Source organism: Lissotriton helveticus, chromosome 6 (genome assembly GCF_964261635.1).
Source record: "Lissotriton helveticus chromosome 6, aLisHel1.1, whole genome shotgun sequence".
Lineage (NCBI taxonomy): Eukaryota > Metazoa > Chordata > Amphibia > Caudata > Salamandridae > Lissotriton > Lissotriton helveticus.
Genome location: NC_136067.1, coordinates 1,529,164,088 through 1,529,188,313, shown reverse-complemented (window position 1 = coordinate 1,529,188,313; position 24,226 = coordinate 1,529,164,088). Strand labels below are relative to the sequence as shown.

Sequence of the window (24,226 nt, the reverse complement as noted above, 5' to 3'; positions counted from 1 at the left end):
AACCTCTGACGGCCCTTTCTCCGTTGGCAGCCACGGCCCATGTAGGGCGTGCCACCGGGCGGTGACATGGGGCGGGGGGTTGTAAAATGCGAGAAACGGACAATTTCAGGTAAGTACCGGAAAAACCCCCACAAATTTTGCGCGTGCTGCATCACATTTGGCGATGCAGCGCCCGCAGCAAAATTCGTTTTTTTTTTTTCTGGTAGTCGTCCATTTCCCGCATTTTACAAACCCCTACCCTGCCCCTCACCCGCCCCACATCACCGCCTGGTGGCACGCCCTACACGGGCCGTGGCTTCCTTTCGGGCCATAGGATGTGTGTAGGCAGCGCAAATGGCTCAGTCTCCGATGTCTACATACTGAAGGTCTGCCCGACTCTAAATGAGGCAGACGGTTTTCAGGTCACTGGAAAGGATACTCAGTCGCAACAAAATACCCTTTCCACCAACAAATATACCAGTCAGAAAATGACCTGTTGTAGAAATAAATTTTGGTACTCGCTTGCATAATGCAACTGTGTAACTCAGAATTAAAACAATTCTGAGGAAAGATCACAGTTTTTTAGCTAGATATTGTAAGCTTGACACAAATGACCACAGAAAAATATGGGACTTTGCGGAGACCAAAAGATGTGGCCGTAACCATCCCCAAAACCAAAATCTGGATCATATAGTGTTGTTTGCCATTGCTAGAGGACCAAAGGCCCGGCCTGCTAATCCTTGCAACCAAAGGTTCTATCAGTGGTGGCTCCTTGAGGGAGTGCTGCTGGGCAGTGAGGCGGGCTGGGGTGGGCGGGGGAGGGGCAGGATGGGGCGTAGTAAACTCCGCATAAGGCCAAACCGAGTTAAGTACAGTAATAAATAAAATTAAACGAATTACATTGCACTTGCTGCATCACCAATTGGGTTGCAGCGCGCGCGCAATGCATTTCATTTTATTTATTTATTAATGTACTTAACTCGGTTCGGCCGTATGCTGGAGTTTACTAACCCCCGACACGCCCCACCGCTCCGCAGCACTCCCTCGAGGAGCTGCCACTGGGCTCAATGATTAATCCTTGCAATGTGCACCCACAGTGGGTTGGGGGCAAAAAACGGTTGCAAGTGTTATGTGATTGTTTTAACAATGACTGAAAACAGCAAAGATTAGAGTGAAGTTATGGTTGGCTAAAAGTAGTTTACAAAACCCTCAGAAACTCATTAGAAAACAGTTAAAGTACAGTTATGGTTACAAATTAAAATCGAAAGCCCACTGAAATGTGCACGTTATGTTATGACCACAATTCATAACTCCCACAACAGCCATTGACAGATTGGCGGAAAGTGGAATCAGAAGCGGGGTTTGGTGGCAGGTTACCCACACAATTCAGAATAGGACCAAGGCGTGAGTATTACAATCATTAAGTAGAAGCAGGTATAGAGCAACGAAGCCTCTACACCAGCAGAAGCTAACATTAATGGAGTGTGAAGTACTTATTATGCAATTGCATTATTGCGGAATTCCCAAAGATGAGTTGACCTGTACTTTGAGAAGTTTGCCACTTCTCCTATGTCTACGCATTGCAAAATTAATTTGTGCAAGCTGTATATATTCCCTTGAAAGATCCTTTATTGATTAGTGAGTCTAGTTTGCGCTGAAAGCGGAGGTTCCATTTCCTTAAAGATTACCTTTAGCACCTTTTCTCTCACTACTTTGAAACCGGAAGAAGTTGGAGATCATGCTTTTCTCGTAACAACTTAAAAGGTGAGCAAAAAGTCCAGATTTTAATTTCAAAACGCACTAAAGAAAATGATGCATGCTACGAGTAATGTTCGAAGTATTCATGAGAAAAAAGGAGAGACCATGATGAAAAAAAAAATAAACGTTTCATACCGTAGGTAGCACGTCCTCTGCGTTCTCTGTAATACAATTAATAATTTTACACATGGATGGGGATGGCAAGACGACTCATCATGCAATTTTTTTCACACACCCACTACTAGCTACATGGGGGCAGACTCACAAGAAAGTGACGCATCTGTAATGATGCGTCACTTTCCCTGCGCCACCATGCAACATCCTTGCGTCACCTTGGATGGCCGTATTTACAATACGGCGCATCATGGCGCAAGGATTGACAGATGCATCAGAAATTCTGACGCATCTGTTGACGGAAAAGTCACGCATTGCTGGAGTAGTGTCGCAAGCACAACGCAACTCCAGCAATGCGTGTTGCGGCCTATTCCCAATACACTGCGCCACTCCTTACGCCTGCTTCGAGCAGGTGTAAGGTTTTGACGCAGTGGCGTCCTAAAAGTCACGCAGTGAAATTTTGTAGATTTCACTGCGTCACTTTTACGAGGCTTTCCTGCGTGGGAAAGCAGGTATAATGTCAGGCAGAGCATTACAACGTGACGTATCTCCCTAAATATGTCACATTGTAAATGGGCTGCAACTTTTATGCCGCCGCTGCGTCACACAAGGGACACAACGAAGGCGCAAAAGTGACACAAGGGGCTTGTAAATCTGCCTCATGGTTTCCTTGGGTCTCTGCTCGACCATGGATGTGTAGTCGTATGATACACTGTGGGTAAGTAAACAAGCATATGTTGCCAAGTCTAGGTCAGTATGATCCATCTGTATGGCATAGTTTCCAAGCGGCGTAGCTGTGTTTACACAGGCATGAAAAAAGACAATCAGTGTGACTCTTTCATGGCCTATAAGCAAATTCTTGCAGAGCTTTCTTATGATGTGGTGATGGGTACTGTGTAATTAGAATTGGTAATATCTATTGGAAAGAAAGGTATTTATTCTCGTGTGTGCCTCCACATTTTGGTTGGTTAGTAATTTTGCATTGTGGATGGTGGCAAAAGATTGTGGCGTTAAAACAGTGAAGTAGATGTATGCATGCTGCCTCATACACTTCTTACTTTCAGCCCTAAACTGTAGAAGTCAGGTATATGTGTGTGGTGTAATAAAGTTTACCCATCATTTACTCTGCACTGCACGTGTGATGTTACATTAACGGCCACATGCTACATTTTTAGTGAAGTTGGCATGCCTTTGGCTCCAGGTAATGAGCATTCAACCTGTCAATTTAGGCCACGCCTCTGGCAGTTTCACGTTGCCAGTCAGGTCTGGCAAAACCTTGCAACAATATTTGGGGAAAGCATGTTCACCACAGTAGTGGTGATCAAATGTGATTCAAAAACCAGAGTTGTGTGACCGTGTGGTAAAATGCACTGGTGCTTGGAAGATCTCTGCTGGCATATCACAAATACTTATTGACATCCCAGTTCCTGGCTCTGAATCCTTACTTAAGAATATAACCCACAGTTGTTTTTCAATACTAAACTTTAACGTATCACCACACATTTGTTTTCCATTGGGCATTTATAAATCAGAACAAGAATGGTGCCTGATTTAGACCGGAGTGCAGCCAGTTTGGGTTGGAAAGGAGACAGCATAACGCAAGCAGAATGTAAGAACCCTGTTCAGAGGGCCACAGAGCGAGACGGACTTACTAGGCCAAACCGTTGGGGTTGGGAACTTTCTCTCCTGATGTCCCAGGGCTGATCCTACTATGGGTCCCAAGCAAGTGGGCCAAGTACTCCCTTCAGCACCTAGCACTCAGTGGTAGCACATATTTTCAGATAGGAGATTGATTCAGAGGGTTGAAAACAGACTTACAAGTTAAAATACGTCCAGCAGCAGCAATAAATGATTGCCCAGTCAAATACCTGCTTTTAAGAAAAAAGGAGTATTTATATATGAACATAGAGTAAAAAACAATGTTCACAAACAATAACCACAGTCCTCTGAAGTCAAGGCACTGGTGTTTTATGGGTGGATCCTAGAGTCCCACTTCCCTCTTGCTAGTGTTAGTGGTTATTCCCCATTCACTATAGGGGACATTCAGGTTAAGCCCCACTAGTAGTCTGAGTTTCAGGAGTCCCACTCCACTCCAACTCTTTATTAAAGTCAAAAGTGTTCCAGCGCCGAAGCACTATATGGCGGGCAAGTTCCCCCGTGGCTGCTTGACCCGTAAATCAGTCTTACCCACATCAGCAGGATTGGAGTGATGAGTGTCTCTGAGTGCTCCCCCTCCAAGGCTGCTGAAGATGCAGTGGCTGTGTCCAGTAAGTTCCTCACACGCAGCCCAAGAGGGGCAGCAAGCGGGTGTCATCGAGTTTTTCATGCATGGTTCTACTGCAGCTAAGGTGTCCTTGATGCTGCCCAGTGGCCTGGTATGTCTCATGGGATCCTCCCCACAGGTGTGTGTGTGGGGGGGGGTGGTGGTTGGTCGGGAGCTCCTGGTGCTGGTTCTCAGTTGGAGCTTGGACCCTCTTGGGTCACAATGGCAACGTCTTTCGCACATTGACAGTCTCAACTAGCCCACACTCACAGGAAGGCAGCAATCCAGAAATCTGTTGGGGTGTGGGTTCTGCTACCTCCTCATGTTCCTCCAATTAGCCCTGTGTCTCCCAAAATGGAACCCATCATCTTCCATGTATTGTACCATTCACAAGCACACATACACCAGCACATGCATATAATACACACTCACTGTATAGCACTATATCTTTCAAGTATTGTACGCTTCCCAGGCACACATACACCAATCACACGAATATAACATGCACACACTGCACAGCACTGCACCGTCCATGTATGGTGCCATTCACAGCCACACATACACCCAGGACATGAATAACACACAGTCACTGTGCAGCACTGCACGCCACACTGATGTAGGCCAAGGGTGAGCTAAGCACACACCAACAGAACTTTAAATGAGGGCGCCTGGAGGCCTCACTCCAATGACACAGGTAAAAAACCTGTTTAGTCTTAGGAATCACTAGACGTTATGCTTCCACAACCATATCTCAAGACCAACTTCTGCTAAAGGTATTAACCTCTCACAACTATGAGAGTAGCACTTTGGGCATACCTCTCAGTCCAAAAAGACCGCAATCTGTGAAACATGCGATGTCATGGCACACATGCATGATCCGTGTTAGTCTATGACAACAAAAATCAGCATCAGGAATCCACAGAGCATTACAGTTGGGGCACTCAAGGCAGGGGTGCATGGCCATCACCAAGTGAGGGACTTTTCCATCCCAACACACTGGTAAAGATAACAGGTCTGTTTTTAATGTGATAAACCATTCAGAATCCCTGTTTTTATTTCACAAGCTTACTGTGCAATACAGCACAGCATGTTTGGAGAATTACATGATGGCCCAGACATAATGGCAGAAAATGAGGCAGGATGCATAAAAACATGGCTCGAATAAAACACATATATTTGGCCAATGCTTGTTTATGCTGGATTCTCAGTCTTTGAACCCTGATAGGAACTATGGGCATTATTTAAAGATTGGTAGACATGATACTCTGTAAAAATATGGCAACTACCCTGTCCACATTATTACAAATGCAATAGGCTACAATCTACTTGTAATATGACTGATGTGACATCCGCCATGTTTGTGATAGAGAATTCTGCCCACTAAACTTTGCATAAGACCCTATGTGACAAAGAAGAGTGAGACTAGAAACTGGAGCATTAGATACCTTTCTAATGTTCATTTTCATAAAAGCATGTGTACTGCACTAAAAACTGCTCAAAGCATCTAAGCACTGCTTTGGGTAAGGATGCCTTTTGTGGTAAGGCTGAGCAGGTGGATAATGTTGAATTAAAGATCAAAAAAAATCATCTTTGATCTTGAGACCAGGATTCCTACTATATCTACTGATTTACTATGACTATGACTAAGATGTGCTGTACCTGTGACATCACCAGTTGCCAAATCTTTAAAACACACTAGGGAGAGATCGTGAGGACATACGTGTAGGTTCACAACCATGAAGGCCGGATCAGGAAAGTGAAAATGTTTGTTCTTGCTCACATGCCTTCACAGTGGATACTTAGTGCTGAATCACACTACTGATGCTTTAAGAGACAAGGTCTTTTAATGTGTGACACGTATAACATTAAGTCAAGAAAGGCTTAGTGCAGTTATCTATTGCAGAAGTTTTCGACAGAAGGTCAAAAGCTGATCAATCTCTCCTATAGTGTTTTGTGCATATGTTTCAACTTAAACTTGAAGGAAAATATTTTCATGAACTTGGAAGGAGGATAAATAGGCTCAGGCATAATAAATGATGCTTACTGAGCATAATTTGAACGGATGAACGCTGTCTTTCATAACATAACACTAACAGGGGAGCATGGAATTAGATACATCTAAGTCAGTTGCTCCTCAAAAAATGTAAATGCTACAAGCTACAAATGAGATCTTCTGCCAATTGCCCCGTCTCCACAACATGGCGCTAAAAGAGAAGAGAACTGAGGTAGAGGAAGCACTGACTTACAGAATAGAAAACAGTCAAAGGTGATCCCTGGGAGCCACCTAACTCTGGGTCCCTGGGCACATGGTGCTTGCCATGGACAACTTCAAACAGGAGGGCACCCTTCTTTACAGTTTCTCACCCCTAATGTGGCTTACCTAAAGCACAAAGGAGAGGTTATCAAGAAGCTAGTGAGAGTCCAAGGAATGCTTACCTTCAGTACAGAGGACAATAGCAGATCTACGCTGGGTAGGCATATACCTTTTATACTGACTTGCTAAATAGGTGTGAATGTGGTGATATTTATTTGGAAACAACTGATCGTGAGGTTAGACTGAGGCCATTTGGGAGGAATCCAACTGGGAAACCAACCAACCACCTCTGGATAAACCCACACTCATGAAGAAGGGTTTTGTGAAGGTCTTTTGTTTAGAAAAAGACTGATCAAGATTTCAGGGATAGCATTGATGCCCAATCAAACATGAGGCACAAAGTTAACGTTGTGGCTCTGCTTTCAGTCCAAAGGGACCTCAAAGCAGTGATTTCATTCCTGAATCGGATCGGAGATCCAAATAGGCAGGTTCTCACAGTCGTATGCTGGCAATGCATCCCTGAACGATCAGGAGCAAGACACAGCCCACTGAGAAGAGAAAAAGACCAGATGAAATGTGTTATTTTAGTTTTTGGAAGAGCTGACCCAGCCAAGGTCTTAACCACCACTAATCCCAAAGTCCTGATTACAAATATCCTGGTTTATAAATGTTCTTCTGTAACAAATTGCAGCCACGTGCTCACATAAAAAAAAACAAATCAAAGTCTTTTTCAGAAGACTTTACTTAGCAGGTGGCCTATAACTTGGTCCAGAAGCAAGTTCTTACAAACACATAAAGAAGTAGAACACTCTGACTGGCATGATATCACTGATAATATCACCCATCAAAAGGATCATATAGGAAACCTTACACTTCCTTTGTTGCACACTACAGATACCAGACACATGCACAGACCACCCAGCACACACAGCTGAACACCAATACATAGAAATCTTTGATACTACCTTTGACACTACAACCATTACTTTGTACATCAAAGTACTACAGTCCAGAAGACATCTTCAAGAGAGTCACCAAGTCCGGTAAAGGATTATACATACAAAAAACAAGCATTACCACGGACAGAAGGAAAGGGGATATCTTTCTCCATAAAAATAATCTGTGCTTGGACAGAATGTTTTTTATTCTAGCTAATGCATTAGTAGCAAAGAAAAGCTGTACAGTTGGGTGCATTGAGCTAGACTTCATTAAGGGTGGAGCAATAAGATGTGGTGCAGACTGTAACAGTGGCAGCTCCTCTGCTAAGGCGGAGGAGAGTCAGCCCACTGCCTTTAGCAGTGAAAAAAAGGAAAAATAAAATGAGAAATACTTGTGTCATTCTCAATTTATTTGTTCCTTCTGTGCTGTCTCGGCAGGGCGGGTGGGTGGATCTTCTCTGCTCTCAGAGCAGGGGGAGGAGTGGTGAGGAGTGGTGAGCACTATGTAAGTGCACATGAATGTTTGTCTGGCCCTCTTGGGCCAGCCAAACATTCATGCACACTTTACATGTTGTCCATGCAGGTTGCATTACAGCCTGTGTGGAGAACATGCCCAGGCTCCCATTCCCTGGCTGAGCGTCAAACCACGGCGCTCAGACCAATCTTAACGCTGTTTTGCATCATTGTGATTGGCTATGGGGAGCCTGGGTGCTTCCTGATTCCTGTTTCCACAGAATAAGCAAGGAAGAGGACGGAGGAGAAGCAGCGGCGCCCGACCAGCTGGCCAGCCGGCATGTAAATACATTTTTTATTTAATTTTTTTAGCTCTCCTCCATCTCTTTCCCCCTCCCTGTCCAACTGCTGCTTCCTAGAGCAGCCGCCACTGGACTGTAAAGATTTCACTTGAGACTCTAAGGTTAAGCCGGAGTGGGAGCATCTGATTCACACGACTGGCTTCAGGATGACTGTTTAACACAAACACCTTTACAGATTAAAACACTCCACTACAAGAGACATCGCAAAAGAGTCAGGGTGGTAAAGAATAAAAAATACAAAAACATAAGCCTGGCCCTAGACAGACACAAAGAGCCAGGAATGTCTGCAGCATATGCCTGAGGCTGCTACTAGTGCTCCAAAGTGAGCAGGTGGAGGCTGGGTGCATGTCACCTATCATTCTCAGCAGTGAGGAATTCCTTTCTGCACCACGTCTGCCTTCACATTGAAGAAAATACTTTTGGTGTGGCGGTTCATGCCAGTACTGTACATAACTATGGGCCAGATGTATGTAGGTTTTTTAATGTCGCAGACGCCCCGATTCGCTGTATCAGGTCATTTGCGACTGCAAAAAAGCCTTTTTACAAGTACCAAACCAATTTTGCGATTCTGTAACCTATTATCAAATCACAAAATGGGTTAGCAATTTGGTATTAGGAAGAAGTGTATTAAGGGCGTCCCTTCCTAACTCACAGGGGTATGTGTGAATATTTTGCGACCGTAATTAAGTCACAAAACATTTGAATTTTACCACCTACTTCAAGTAGGTGGTAGTAACCCATTTGTGAATGTAAGTGAAAACATTTTTTAGGAGCAGGCAGTGGTTCCATGGACATCTGTATACTCTTAAAAAATTGTTTTTATTTTAGTTTTTGAAATGTATCCCGTTTTTCTTTAAGGAAAACGGGCTACATTAAAAAAAACAAATAAAAAACTGCTTTATTGAAAAGCTAGTATCAAAGAGACGGCAGAGAGGAAGCAGCGCTATGCAGGGGGTAACTGTTTCCTTTAAAAATGGACAAAAACAGCATCCTCTGTGATATCCCCTGATGGATCTCTTTCTTAAAAAGAAAAGGTCATCACTACCATTACTGTAGCAGGGTCAGTGGCCAGCGATGGGAGGAGCAACTTCACCCCTGTTATGGCAGTATTCCTAGCAGTAAAGAGGAATGAAAGGCAATTTGCCTTGCTTGCATTAGGGCCCAGGAGACCCCTGCCAAGCTGAGAACACGGCTCAAGCAACAGACAGGGGTGCTTTTCCCCCTTTTTACACACAAAAGGACAGATGTGTTGCTTTGGGCCACAAGCCTAGGTGTGATGGCTTAGTAGAATGAATACCTGTAATAATTCCGATTTATGCTCACACTAGAGCACAAAACTTGGGAGAAATCTTGAAATATCGTCAACCAGAGACCAAAGAATATAAAGGCACAAAACCCTGTTTAAGTTGTGGAATCTGCAACAGCATCATCAAAGGAAATGCAATAAATCACCCTATGAAAGGTAAAGAGATCCAACTGAGAGTAAATGCCACTTGCAACACAAAAAACGTAATATATGCACTGAAATGTCCGTGCGGTAAACTTTATGTTGGAAAAACAGAAAGAAGCATTAAAACAAGACTCACGGAACACAAATCCAACATTCGGATGAAAAACACAAAATCCACAGTAGCGACACATTTCATGGAAGCGCAGCACAATATTTCACAATTGAAATATATTGTACTAGAGATTGTGGAAAAGAAAGAAGGAAGAGAGAATACCAAATTTATGCTGCAACGTGAGAACTTTTGGATTCATAAGCTGGGAACACAGAGCCCGAATGGGCTTAACGAACGGAATGAACTATCTTGTTATTTATAATAGACTGTAAGCTATAATGGTTGTTTTCCCTTGGGCCGAAAGGGGATCCTGCGAGCACGAAATGTATATATTCACCTTTTTCCTTGTTATCATTTAGTATAATCATGAGTATAACCTGTTGCAACTTCACTACAGAAAACACACTGTAGCTCAACCCACTAATACAACACGATAACAGAACTAATGAGGGTTCAATCCGCCCGTGGTCTTTACATTTTTTTTCACCACCTTTTAATATTTTTGTTCAATGAGGATTAAGCACTATTTTCATCATCATTTATTACTGATTTTTTACCTTTCTTTTATCACGACCCGACCGGCATAGAGACCGATTTATAGTCAGACAGACCAGTTTGAAGTTTGTAAATCGGGCGAGTCCCGCGGTCACATGACCGGAGAACCAACCTATAGAGGAGCAGGATATTGACTGGTGTAAGAACCGGTCAGAATGGAGGCGAGCGTAGAGGAGTGAAGAACGCTAGGAGAATCCTGATCAGGTTAGTTGTCGTTAGGAGAATGACAGGACATCTTTTGACTAGGTGATCTTGTATAAATTATCAAACTGGGATAGGAACGCTACTGACTTTAGTTATTTTTTGGTTACAGCAATTAGCAACGAAACAGACAGACAGCGGCATGTAAGTGTATTCATATAAGCAGGATAATGGTTACACAGGCAAATAAGGTGACAAAGGTGATATTACAAAGTCACTAAGTTACGCTGTATTCTTGACTAAATGTGATGCAATTGGGTATAGACTCATGATGGTTTTATATATTTTTTGCAGTGTTGATTCCCTGATGAAGGGCGATATAAATACGCCCGAAATGCATTGGATTGAAAGGAAATATTTGTCGCTGAGTTGAATATGAAAAATGATGTAATATAAATCAATGAAAATATTCACGATAAAAACTGCGAAAGAATTATGAAATAAAAACATAATAAACGCAAAATAAGAGTGTGGAATCCTCTTTGCACACACAGAGGAGAACGAGGAGTGCCTAAGGGGATGTCTTTAATGTCTCATTGAAGACACAACATTTCAGGCTTAGTAGAATGGACAGAGGAGACAGACTACTTCACATTGCATTAAGTATAATTGGTGCCGCAGGTGCTGTGGCACTAGGGCCCAGGGTGTGATGGACCAAATATACCCAATTATGGCTGTTTTAACATCCTACCTTGCTTGTATTATGGCCCAGTGCACCCTGGTACTTCTAGTGTTAGTCTGGACCCCAGGTCAGTGGCCCAAGGGAATGGAATTTCCCCTTCCCTTGGGACACTGACCTCAAGACACCTTAGCTGGGCCTCAAAGGTCAGAGAAGACTTCACAAGGTAGATGCTATAATTAGTGAAATTAGTGGAGTGGTACTAAGGCTCAAGGGTATGAGAGGCCCACTGCATTACATTTATGACTAGCTTAGTTTACAAAATTGGAATTAGGGTAATTTTCCTTGCTAATGTTAGCACTGAGTGCACATTGCTGCAAAGAGGGTAGCAACATGTGGGTGCTTATTTTGTGAAATGGACAGATATCCTGTTTTAAGATAGGAGTGATGGTCAGACATCGTGGGGAAGGAGATGAGGCAACCTAGTACTCAGGGCTACGTCCATCATTATTGCCGTAGGTTCAGTTACACTAGGGCCAAGAAGTGTGAGGGGCCCACGATATACCAATTATGTGGAGCAGTGTTTTATGGTCAAATGTCTGTTTTTGCTTGATATCTTTAGTATAGATCATGAGCTACAGAATAAGTACCCCTGAAATGATCTCATTTTCTTATTTTTATTTTATTTTACGGAGTTTTATATAGCGCAAACTTGACCCGAAGGTATTGGGTATCCGAGCGCTTTACATAGCACCTGTTGCGTTACATGAGGACGCATTCATTTTTGTTAGGCAAGGGGAGATTAAGTGATTTGCCCAGAATCACAATATGTTCAGCATCGTTGCTGAGACTCGAACCCAGTTCCCCAGATTCGAGGTCGACCGCCCTAGCTATTAGGCCAACTCCTCTCCCCTCTCATAAACCGGTTGCTGCACTCAGCCCTGGTATGCCCGCTCCCCCAATTCTTGGCATACATTTTTGGAGGTGGACTGACATCAAAAAAAATTCTTAGGGGTTGGTCAGTGGAAAAAAAGGTTTGAAGACCTCTGCTGTAACCCTTTCCTGCTGCTCACAGCTTCATGTTTTTTGCAGAGTAGTCAGGAAAGAAACCAAACAGTTAATGTGGTCTGGCGAAGGAGCACCTTGGTTCTACTCCGTTGTCTGGTTCTTCATCTTCTGGTGAACTCTAGACATATATTTGTGTTGGTAGGTAGTGGTGTAACCAAATTCCTCATGCTTGCTGTCCAATACAACCATCCAGTAAGCACCTTCACCCGCACCTGTACAAACTGCCCTGTAGCAAGACAATCTAATGTGTGGAAATGTTGTTTCCTGACTGTCTTGGTCATCCCCGTGCCTCACACTATATTTAACAGGTTGTGTTTAATCCCTTTGACCAGTGCTTGAAATGGAAAAATGGAAGTGCAGGTACTCTGTAACAGAGTGCCTGCTTGTTTCTGAGAAGTGCCGGTACTCTCCAATTAAAAGTAACATATTTCTCTGGAGAAGTGCTGATACTCTCCCTCTCAAAATAAAAAAAAGTGCTGGTACTCAGTACCGGACAGTACCGGCCCATTTAAAGCACTGCCTGTGACACAAAAGCTTAATATTTATCAATTAAATCTAGCAATGTTATTTGTGGAGGCAAAACCACCAGAAGAATGTGAATAATTCTAGAAGTAAATGTGTAGCATGTTTTATATTTATAAACCAATAGGCAAACAAAGTTATTCACAGCTCATGTGTTGAAAGCTGCACCTCAGCTATATACTTTAACATAATTTTATTATTAGTGCTAGCTGATAAACCCCATGCTATGTGCCCAAGGCATGCATACCCAGCTGCCAGGGAGCAGCACAAGTTCCAGCAACGTCTCACGCATTCCTGTGCTTGCTCTGTGGGCGTGGGCTGCAGGCTGCGCACGAGACATGCTGCTTACCTCTGCACATATTTTGGTCGGTCGGTTCATACCCGGCTGCGCAATGCACGCGCCGGGGTTGATTGGGCGGCACACGTGGCTGAGGAGGCTCTGCAGGGTTGCGTCGTATCACAGGCACCCCTCGTTCCGGAGGTGGCGCAGGGGTCGGCGTTTCTTCTTGCCCATTGTTGACAATGATTTGAGCCGTCCTTGGCAGACACAGGTACCCGCCGAAGTGGTTCACGCACTTCATTCCACCTTTGCACGCGTCATGGACAATCTCGCATTCGTCAATATCTGCGGGGATCAATAAAACAGTGCACGGTTTTAGAACGGAGCTATTCGCGTTTTGGGAAATCTGCGTCGCACGCTGACATTTGAGGAAACATCATCACACTACTTTAAAATATTTTGGGTCACCTTTGCACTGTTGCCTCACGGGGTCCCACTCATAGCCATCTGTACATTGCTGTAAGTGAAAAAGAAAACAAAAATAAGATTCAGAAAAAAGGCAATTTGTCATCTGCAACATCTTTTCTAAGAAGCAAAAAGGCGATTTTAGCGCTGACCAGCACTAAGCAATTCAGCACTGACCTGCTTAGAAGCAGAAGCGAAATCTAGTCTTACATTTATCTGTCAGTTACTGTTACCGGGATTAAATACTAAAAAAGAGTAATCCCTGCCCAAAATAAACAACACAGCCTCAGCCCCAGCACCCGACCACCTCCTTTAGTAGCCTTTTTAACTTTACACATGATAAGAGGAACATGCTGTAGTTGCAAGTATAAAAATACACACTGGATGCAATTCCAATTGTTTAGTTTAACAAAAAAGGGTCAGACTAGTCTTTTATCCACCGGGCATTTCCCCAGTGGACTGGAGCCCTGGGATGCCAGTTTAGAAACCATAGAGCTGCTTGTTGTGTGGCTCCCCGAGGTGAGAGAAAGACATGGTTGCAGCATTTTTGCCAGAGGTGCCTCGGTTCCCCAGTCTGGCTCTGTTTACAAATACATTCCCATGAGCATTTGCAAGTTATGCAACAATGGTGTCCAGATTATGAGAATACATCAATCGTAACTGCCTCAAATTATAGTGGATTATTTGCCCATGTTTTAAGTTACAACATCAAAACTCACGTTTCGAGTTCAGTGAAAGAGCTGGAAGCCTGAATTAATGTACATAAAAAATAAATATAGTGCTGCTTGAGGTTCATATCCGGTCATAGCATCAATTTCCGAAACCCCTCCTTGTGCTCAACTAACATCATGCAACTGCAGTTTACATAGCTGGAAGAGTAGTGATGAAAAGCATCGGTTACAAAACACGATAAAGATTTTCAGCGCTCCAAGGTAAATAGAATTTTGACAATTGGAACATTCTCCATACCCAGAGTGCGTCCGTTTTCAGGTCTTTTTAAACAATTTGGCACCATAACAAACTAGCGTCAAATAACTCATCTAATGGAAGCCTTGTCCCTGACATGGAGGGATAGATGCTCCTGCCCTGCTTATTAAGGATCCAGTACTAAATGCTTCTTCAATCTTGTATTTACGCATAGACCCCCAAAACCTTCTCATCTTCCATAACCTCTCCCTAAAAGTGGTTGAAATTGTCTCATAACAATCCGATTGTTTCACAAAAAGTAAAAATAAATGACAGCATTTTCCAAAGCCCAAAAATAAATGTCCTCTGCCTTCCTAAAATTGAATGCTTTAAAGTGGAATACCTTCTCTCCCATCCCACAGAAAAACCCATATGTTTTAAGAATTAATTTTCTATTTTACGCCTGCTGCCCTCTTCAAACAATCCTATCCATGGTATTATTTTTGGTCCTGCACACTTTAGTACAGAAACATATAACCATCACCTCCAAAGCAAAAACTTTCCAACTCCTTCTACACTGAAAAATGAATCTCCTTGTTGCTCGCCTACACTCCCGTAGAGCAGTTCAGCCTGTTGTATTATCTTGCATGAACGGAGCAATGGCCTCTCTTTTTAGCATATCATAATCCCGGCACTGCTAAAAAAGACATTCCACATTAGGCTGCATGACTAGTCATTTTATGCCACTACTGCATTCTATTCACTGACTGCCATTCAATCATGCATCAAATTTAAAAATTGCAGTATCACCTATAATTTTTGGTTGGTTGTGATCCCATATAAACTACAATCAATAATCGTTTGGGATATTTTCCCAAAACCTGTGAAAAGGATACCACAAAAAGGAGTGATAACATTGTGCAAATTTAACACTGCACATGTAAGATTGGGTAACCTTCAGAGCAGTACAAAGCACGTGCCATGCAGGAACACAAAGGTGTGCGAAGTTGTGAAGTTCTCTAACTCACAACTTCACAATTTTAAGTTTTGTGATCTTCCTGACTGTAATAGCGTCCAGACACTGGTTTAAGTTATAATGTAATAGAGGTTTTATTAATTACCCCCATCCATTGTAGACCTGAGCCAACGGTCTCAAATAGAATGCTCCAAGTTCCATGCTGGAACATGGAACTAATCCATATCACACATCTCCCTCGTTGCAATTTGAAATACAATTACAAAAGAAATAACAAATACATTTCCAAGTACATATGAAGTACAAATGTGTAAAGTTCCCACACCTTTCCTCCCAAATGATACAACAAATTAACTCCTTAAAAAATCTTTGAGATAAACTGGAATCTTGCAAGATCTGTCACTTTTGCGTATGGGTTAAAAAATTATTTTTCGGAAAAAGATCCACTTGAACTTTTTCCTCCACCTGCTTCACCACATCTTGACTTCACACTAACTACACGGCTATGATTTCAGATGCGACCATCATTTGTTTTCACAGCACATTTGAGCAACTTCACCACAGTCTTTTCATCCATGAACTTAGACCAGTTTAGAAAGCCTACTGGCGCTTTAATTTTAACTCTGTCTCCCACTCTAAATCCAACCGTCTTAGCCGATTTATGAGAGTCAACATAAATCTTCCTTTTCCTTTGCAGAGACAATTCTTTATTTCTCTACTGACCAATTTCATTAATCTTAAGTCCTTTATCCATAAACAACCAGCCAGGACAGATGATGGTATTGGCGGATCTTCATTTAAATAAATCAACAGGGACCTTCCCAGTTGAAGAGTGAGGTGTAAACCCGTAAACTGTAATCCTATTTTGCAACTCATCCCTTCAATTCAAACTGCTGACCCTTGCCAGTTTTATACTTTCCTTCAAGGTTTTCTTTAACCTTTCTATGGCACAGTTGCACTCAGGATGATAAAGAGAGGTCTTCTTATGTTTAGTTCTACAGTTTGCTAAATATTACTCCTTTCAAAAGAACAAAATTGAGGACCAGTGTCCGATAACAAAGAACCAGGAAAACTTTCTCGCTTGAAAATTGCATCCAGAAACTTAATTACGGACTGAGTAGTGATGCCACGCACTGAACTCACTTCAATCCAACATGAGTATAGATCTAGTAAAAACTATCAAATATGGAGTTTGATGGTCACCATGAAGAGGTCCAACAATATCAATGGCTATTTTATCTCAAGGACACATGGGTAATCTCCTACAAACCATGGGAGATTGTCTGGGTTTAAGAATCTTGTAGCTCAAGGAACATGGGATACAATCACACACAACTCATTCCACCATGAGATCCAGACCAGGCCACCAAAAATCTTGTGTAATTCGTTCTTTAGTTTTACAAATACCCATGTGCCCTTCATGAGCCATTTTTAGGTTTCGGCTACCGTCCCACTGCGTAAGCAGTGGGTGGGCGGAGCCGAAATCTTTTGTTAGTAGTATGGGGGCCTGAACACGCCCCTCTTCTCCATTGGCTGGCCTCGTAAATGCTGGCCAGCCATTGGAGGAGAGGAGCGTCACTGAGTTCAGGGCCCGCCTTGACGCGATTCGGGGGCGTGCCCGTGTCTTTTTTTAAGTCACACCCTCTCCTCTTCCCATTGGCTGGAATTTTACCTTCCAGCCAATGGGAAGGGGAGAGCACGCCCCCGAATCCCTACAGGACGCTGTGCTTTCCGAGCAGCGTCTACGGAGGCCATGCGGTAAGCCTCTGACCCCCTGTTTGTGCCGTTGTTTCTTGTTTTAATTTGTAAACGTTTAATTTCTATGGCATATGCTTGTAAAAAAATAAGTAACACAATGTATGCTTGCTGTAGCCAGGCCTATTGGCTTTGACAGTGCTCGCTTTGTGAATGCACGTCGGCTCGCAGCTCCCTGCTTCCTGCTTGGGGCACGGAGGACACTGTGGCTGAAGGCAGAGGGGCAGACAGCGGGCAGCAGCTCTTATCTAATGCTGGTTTGACGTCTCCGTCTACCCCCGGAATTCAGCGAATTCCTCCCTGCGCGGCGGCCGCGGAGGGGGCAGAACACACTGTGCCTGCTCGCTCTTCTGGACAACAACACCCGCCTTGTTTTCTTCTTTCCTGAAAAGGATAGCACTTGTAGGTTAACAAAGGCTTGTACAAGAAAGTCGTGTCTCAACTTTGCGCATGCGCAATTGCAGCTCCCAAGGTGCGTTCGCGCGAGATCTTGGGAGAAGACTGCAGTTTGATGGTAGACGTGTGTTTCGATTGAATGTTAGGGTTCCGTAGTATGGTCTTGCGAGCAAGTGTTAATTCTGAGCTCTGTGCTCCGAAAGGAAGGCCGTTGTGTGTGATTTCTCTGTTTTTCTTCGAATGACGGCTCGCGTGTACTCGGCTTTTTTTTCTCAGTGCTATCTCTGTTCAGGAGGAGCTGCGCATGTGTGTTGTTCATATGGCGGAAGTTGCTTGTGTGCGGAGATAGTTACTCTCCTGATACCGGCTTTATCGAGCGAGCATGGGATGGTGTACCTAAGCTTTTTCTCTCTAGAATTGTCTTAATGAGGTAGAGATGGACGTGTGTGTGTGTCACTCACTCGTAACCAGTGCTTTAATTGGAAATATATAGGTGCAGGTACTCTGTTTAAAGGGCCTGTTTGCTCATGAGAAGTGTCAGTAATCTCACATTATAATGTGCTGCATGCATGCAACAAGCATTTACAATGCAACGGTTTCGCCTTTGGAAAAGCTTGAGCTATTGGCATTGTAAATGACAAAATTTGTATTTATGTGTTGGTTTTGAAAACAGATAAATAAATGGCATTGTCCTTTACATTGCCAATAGCTCTAACTTTTCCAAAGGCGAAACCGTTGCATTGTAAATGCTTGTTTACAATGTTGTCTCTCAAACTCACAGGAGGAACCAACCTTGTCCATCTGGTAAGAATGTCCTTATTAACTGCTAACTCATCACACACCAACAACCAAGGTTTCTCAAGCCTGTTCCCTTTATCTTGTGAAATCATATCCATCACCCTTATCATTTCATTGTCCTTCTTTATCTCATCCTTCCATTCATGTTCTTTAATGACACCTGAAGTGATTTCACACACCTTCACATCAAGCCTGTCCACCAGATCATCTTTTCCATTTTCATCTTCACATTCCACACTGTCTACCAAACGAGAGAGACAATCTGCCGAAACATTAGTTGCTCCTGGAATATACTCCATAACAAAATCAAATTCCTGAAGTGAAATCACCCATCTCCTGATCCTAGAAGAAATTGCGTCCAAACCCTTTTTCTCAAAAATCTCTTTTTTAAGAGGTTTGTGATCAGACCTGACAATACATTTTGTACCCCAGACAAATTTCTTACATTTATTTAATGCCCCGAAAATGGCAAGCACCTCTTTCTCGATGACTGAGTAGTTAACCTTAGCACCCCTTAGACATCTTGAGGCACATGTGACCAAATACTCTTGAGTATCCCTCTTCTGGATCAGCAAAGCTCCTAGCCCTTTCTTACTTGCATCTGTTACAATGTATGTTAAATCACCTGGTTTGAAAGCCTGTAAATCTGGGGCACTTTTGAGATCTAACTTGAGCTTTACAAATTCTCCTTTGCAACCTCATCCCACACAAACTCAGTTTTTTTCACAGTAAACTTCTTAGATGGCTAGATTTATCCGCACATTTTTTTTATAAACTTGTTGTAAAATTCAGCCATACCCAAAAATGATGCCAGCTCTTCCTTCAAACAGAGTTCCTTAAGATTTGCAATGGTATTCACCAACTCTTCATTCGGTTTGACACCGCTCCCAGACATATGGTGACCAAGATAATCTACTTCTGTCACTCCAAATCTACATTTGTCAAAACGTAGAGTCAAATCAGCTTTTATCAGTCTTTCTGACACTTTCTCTACTCTCCAATCATGTTCCTCAATGCTCTTACCATAAATCAAAAGATCGTCATGATAACACCTAACGCCCTTAATTCCCTTGACCACATCACTCATAATCCTCTGAAACATGGAGGCTGCTGAAACTAATCCGAAAGGCATCCTTAAAAACTTAAATGCTCCCATCGGGGTAATGAAAGCAGTAAGCTCCTGTGAACTCTTATCTAAGGGGACCTGGTGATATTCTGAAGCTAAGTCTAGAGTACTGAAATAACAAGCACCATCCAATGTTGACACCATCTCATCTATATTTGGTAGCGGGAATTTGTCTAACACAACTTCTTTATTGAGCGCACGTAAGTCTACAAGTAGACGAATCTCATTGTTACTCTTTCTAGCCACGACTATGGGCGCCAACCACTCTGTCGCTTCCACTGGCTCAATGACACCAGCATCAAGTAATCTGTCAATTTCTTTTTGAACAGACTCTTGTACACTCAGGGGAATCCTCCTCACTTTTGCTGCAACGGGCTTTGCACCTAGCTTCAGTTTAATCCTGTGACTGTAGCCCTTCAAACGTCATAAATCACTCTTTAATAATTCATCAAACTTCTTCCATACTTGTTCCCAACTTTCTCTATAGATTGTACTTGTACCGGGGGATTAGCATTGGGATCCAGAACAATGCCAAGGCGTGCTTGGTGTGTCCAACTCAATAAGTTATCACCCTTCTCTGCCACATAGATCTTAGCATCAGTAAATCTTTCATTGCAGTCCACACAAGTCTGAAAGTAACCCAACATTCTTATTGGAGTCCCCCATAATCTGTTGGTTTTACATCAGTTTTCAGTAATTTCACTTTGCTTTTGAAATTCCTCTCAAAGACATCTTTAGATATAAATGTAAGATGAGAGCAAGAGTCAAACTTTATTTTTATCTTGACATCTCCTATTTTGACCCATTCAGAAGGATGTTCCAAACCACACACCTCATTCACCTGAAAACACTTCTTTCTCTTCATTTCTGCCATCTCTTTTGCTGCGAAAACAACAGTTCTCTGAAAAGTGTCCCCTTTTTCCACAACAGTTACAAACTACACAGAGAGTAGGACAAAAACGGGCATTAGCTTTGTGATCAACCATTCCGCAGTGATAACAAGTTCCTTGAAATAACATAACGTTTCTTTTTGTTTCCTCCCCACTCTTGTGTCTTTTCCTCTCCACTCTTCTTATTATCTGTGTCAGACTTATGTGCAGCATGACACACAACCTCTTCTACTTTTTCTGGACTAATAGTAGATTCCCAACCTTGCTCAATTCACTCACACTTTTTAACATGTGTTCAACTTGTTTCACAATTACCATAACTTCATTTAAAGGAGGTTCATCTTTTACCAGTGCTCTTCTCTTATTTTGTCACTTCCACATTACAATACAAACTGGTCACAAATTCTCTCTTCCACTAGTTCACCAAATTCGCAACTTGACGCTAATTTCCTGAGAGCAGTTACAAACTCCTCAACTGTTTCTTACTTAAACCAAAATAATAACGCTCCATAATGGTACTAACATTTGGTAGAAAATGCAGGTCTAATTACTTAATACATACTTCATATTCATTTAACCCTCTTTGACTTGCAGGACATAATGGTGTCAAATGCTCCAACACCCCTTGCCCATCACCACCTAAACAATGGAGTAATAGTGCCTGTTTCCTCTTTGCACTCGTATTTGTTCCACAAACTCTTGCATAATTTTCAAATATTTTTTTCCACTTCTGCCACTTCACCGGTGGCTCCTCATGGTTTGCCATGAAAAAAGGGGGTGCAGTTAAAATTTGCATTTTTCTAAAATCTTATTTTAATTTTTTTTTTTTTTTTATATAATTCACACCTCACTTAATTTCAATATATGCTTACAATACACTCTTTTTTATGAGATGTTAAACCTGCAGTTGATAGAGATCAATAAGTCACAAATTAATCAAAATTAACTTTAAGGTGTGCTTGTCGGTGCACAGACATAATATCGACTCCAAAATATCGTTTGGACAGAATATCGAGTCAAAAATATCGTTTGGACAAAATATCGACAGGACAGAATATAGACAGCCAAAATATAGTTTTTAAGGTAAGTGAAGTAATATCGTCTGTAAATAATATAGAAAGTGAAAATATGTAAGTATATAATATAGATAGTTAAAAAATTCGTTTTTATTTTTAGGGTTCAGGGTCAGTTTTGGGTTTTTGGGTAAAGGGGTATTTTTAGGGTTCAGGGTCAGTTTTGGGTTTTTGGGTAAAGGGGTATTTTTAGGGTTCAGGGTCAGTTTTCAGTTTTTGGGTAAAGGGGTATTTTTAGGGTTCAGGGTCAGTTTTCAGTTTTTGGGTAAAGGGGTATTTTTAGGGTCTAGGGTCAGTTTTCAGTTTTTGGGTAAAGGGGTATTTTTAGGGTTCAGGGTCAGTTTGGGGTTTTTGGGTAAAGGGGTATTTTTAGGGTTCAGGGTCAGTTTTCAGTTTTTGGGTATTATTTTATTATATTTTGTTACTATATATATATGTTTTAATAAATATGAAATAAAAAAAATATTTATTTAACTTTCATTAATTATTTAATTATTCTAAGTTAATTTAAGTAATTTAAAGTATATTTTAGTAATTAATTATTAATATTAATTTAATTTAACACTGTTTTTAGTAAATACGATATTTTTTACAACTATATTTTTGTAAACGATATTTTTAACTCGATATTTTTGTACTTACCTGTTTGTAGATAGAAACTCGATATTTTGACTGTCGATATTTTGTCAACGATATTTTTGATGGTCGATATTCTGTCCCTCGATATTATTTCAGTGATCCGTGCTTGTCACCGTGGTGCCAAGCTTCCTTTACTCTGCACCGGACAATGCCTGCAGTGATCCGCCTCACAGGGTAAGCAGATTTCACTTCTCTGTGCCGCCGGTACACTTAATTCCACTTTTCTCCTTCTCTGCAGCAAACAAGGTTCTTCCTTCCTGTCTCCCAATATTGGGGTCAATAACCCTTTAGTTTCCACGCGATCGTCGCCAGTGTAATAACATCCAGACACTGGTTTAAGTTATAATATAAGAGAGGTTTTAATAATCAACCCCATCCATCGTAGACCTGAGCCAACTGACTCAAATAGAACCCCACACGCTCCATGCTGAAACATGAAACCAAGCCACATCACAGTGACCTGAAGGCTCATGAAGTGATAGCTTCAATGCCCTTTCAAGAGTGTGGAGAAATGTTTGTTTGCCACAAGGGACCACTGAGGGCAACAAGGGGACCGGTGCCATTTGGCAGCCTTCCATCAGCCCCTGCTCTAGAACCTTCTCTCGAACCTCCCAAAGAGAAAGAAAGTCAAGTGACTGTTTCCCTATCAAACTCTTCTCTTAAGGAAAAATACCACTGCTGCATTCTGCCACCACCACTCTCCAGTAAAGATCTACTGCTGCACAATGCCAATGTGCTCACACAAAGTAAAGACCTGTTGATCCTTGCCAATCCTTGCTGCTCAGTATAGCCCTACATGCACTCACCAGCACCCATCAAAGCAAATATCTGCTGTTACTTGAAGCTATGCCCCATATACCCCAGGGTTCTCCTCATTTGTCACAGGATATGTCAGAAAACAATAACTCACAGAAATGGAGAGCTAGAGGTCGATTTGCTGTACACCCTCCAACACAAAACCAAAGAACCACATTAAAGTACGGTAAAGTGCCTATTCCTTCATTCTTTTCAGAATAGCAGAGTCATATGCAAGGGGGAATGAGAAGCAAAAAAGATTTGGACGGAAAGGCCTTGCCCACTCTTTGTGTCATGCTTAATCATTTGCCAGTCTGTCTGTTAGACCTGCAGTCTTAGGGTGGCGTTTCCCCAGTATTTTTGCCTTTTACCTCCTGTTTTGCTGATTCTCTGTCAGTTGGCCTCAGGACTCTGAGCACTTTACTACTGCTAACCAGTTCTAAAGTGCATGCACTTCTCCCTACACATGCTGACATTGGTGTATACCTGATTGGCATATTTGTTTTACTGGTAAGTCCCTTGTAACGTGGTATACTATATACCCACATCCCGTATTTCAAATTCTACTAGTGGGCTTGCAGCACTGATTGTGTCACCCACATAAGTAGCCTTTCCAACTTGTCTCAGGCTTGCCATGGCAGGGCCTGTGTGCGCAGTTCACTGCCACTTCAACTTGGCATTTAAAAATACTTGGCAAGCTTTAAAATCCCCTTTTATTACCTATACGTTATCCCTAAAATGTGCCCTAAGTGACCCTAAGGGCAGGGTACTATGTAAGTAAAAGATAGGACAGGTACTATTATATTTTACTTCTCCTGTTGGTGACAAACACCCACATTCGTTTTTCACTACTGTGAAGCCTGCTCCTCTCATAGGTGACTATTGGGAATTGCTTAACATACGTTTAAGCTGTAATCCCAGATTGCAAAGGAGTAGCTGCTTTATGTTTAATATATTTTGATTGGTAATGGCATTACTAGTTTAAGAGTGCCCCTTTTAGAAAGTGGACATTGCTCTGCTCTTAGCTCTTTGCGTGCCTTCCAGCTTGTCTCCAATACAAATCTGTGTTTGAGTTACAGCTCCACTTTGTGCATTCTCTCTAGACAGCTGCATCTGCATTCATTTGCATACTGATGGGTCTTCCTGGGCAAAGGGAAGGGGAAGGACTGACACGTACTCCTCAATAGATAGTGTCCTGCCCTCACACAAAGCACTGATCACCCCCCACCCCACGGTTAGCCTGGTAGACACGACTGGGCTGAAAGGGGACTTGTGCACTGTTACGTCTTTCTTTTCAAGTCACACCCACTTCAAATGCATTTTAGGATATAAGTACTGGGGCTCTGAGCCCTTTTAATCACACAATCTTGTAACCAGACATCGCTGGCTCAACATCTTCACATTCCCAGAAGGGCTGCT

The 24,226-nt window shown here is 42.3% G+C and overlaps 1 protein-coding gene across 1 annotated transcript in view; it reads right to left on the bottom strand.

The window, feature by feature from the left end:
• EFEMP1 (EGF-like fibulin extracellular matrix protein 1) overlaps positions 1 to 24,226 on the bottom strand; it is a 466,054-nt gene that overhangs the window by 407,730 nt on the left and 34,098 nt on the right. The window contains exons 3-4 of the mRNA XM_078649310.1: positions 13,457 to 13,505; positions 13,058 to 13,333 (exon numbers count right to left, since the gene is read on the bottom strand). Of these exons, the coding sequence (XP_078505436.1) occupies positions 13,058 to 13,333; positions 13,457 to 13,505 (325 nt within the window). The remainder of the gene's footprint in view (positions 1 to 13,057; positions 13,334 to 13,456; positions 13,506 to 24,226) is intronic.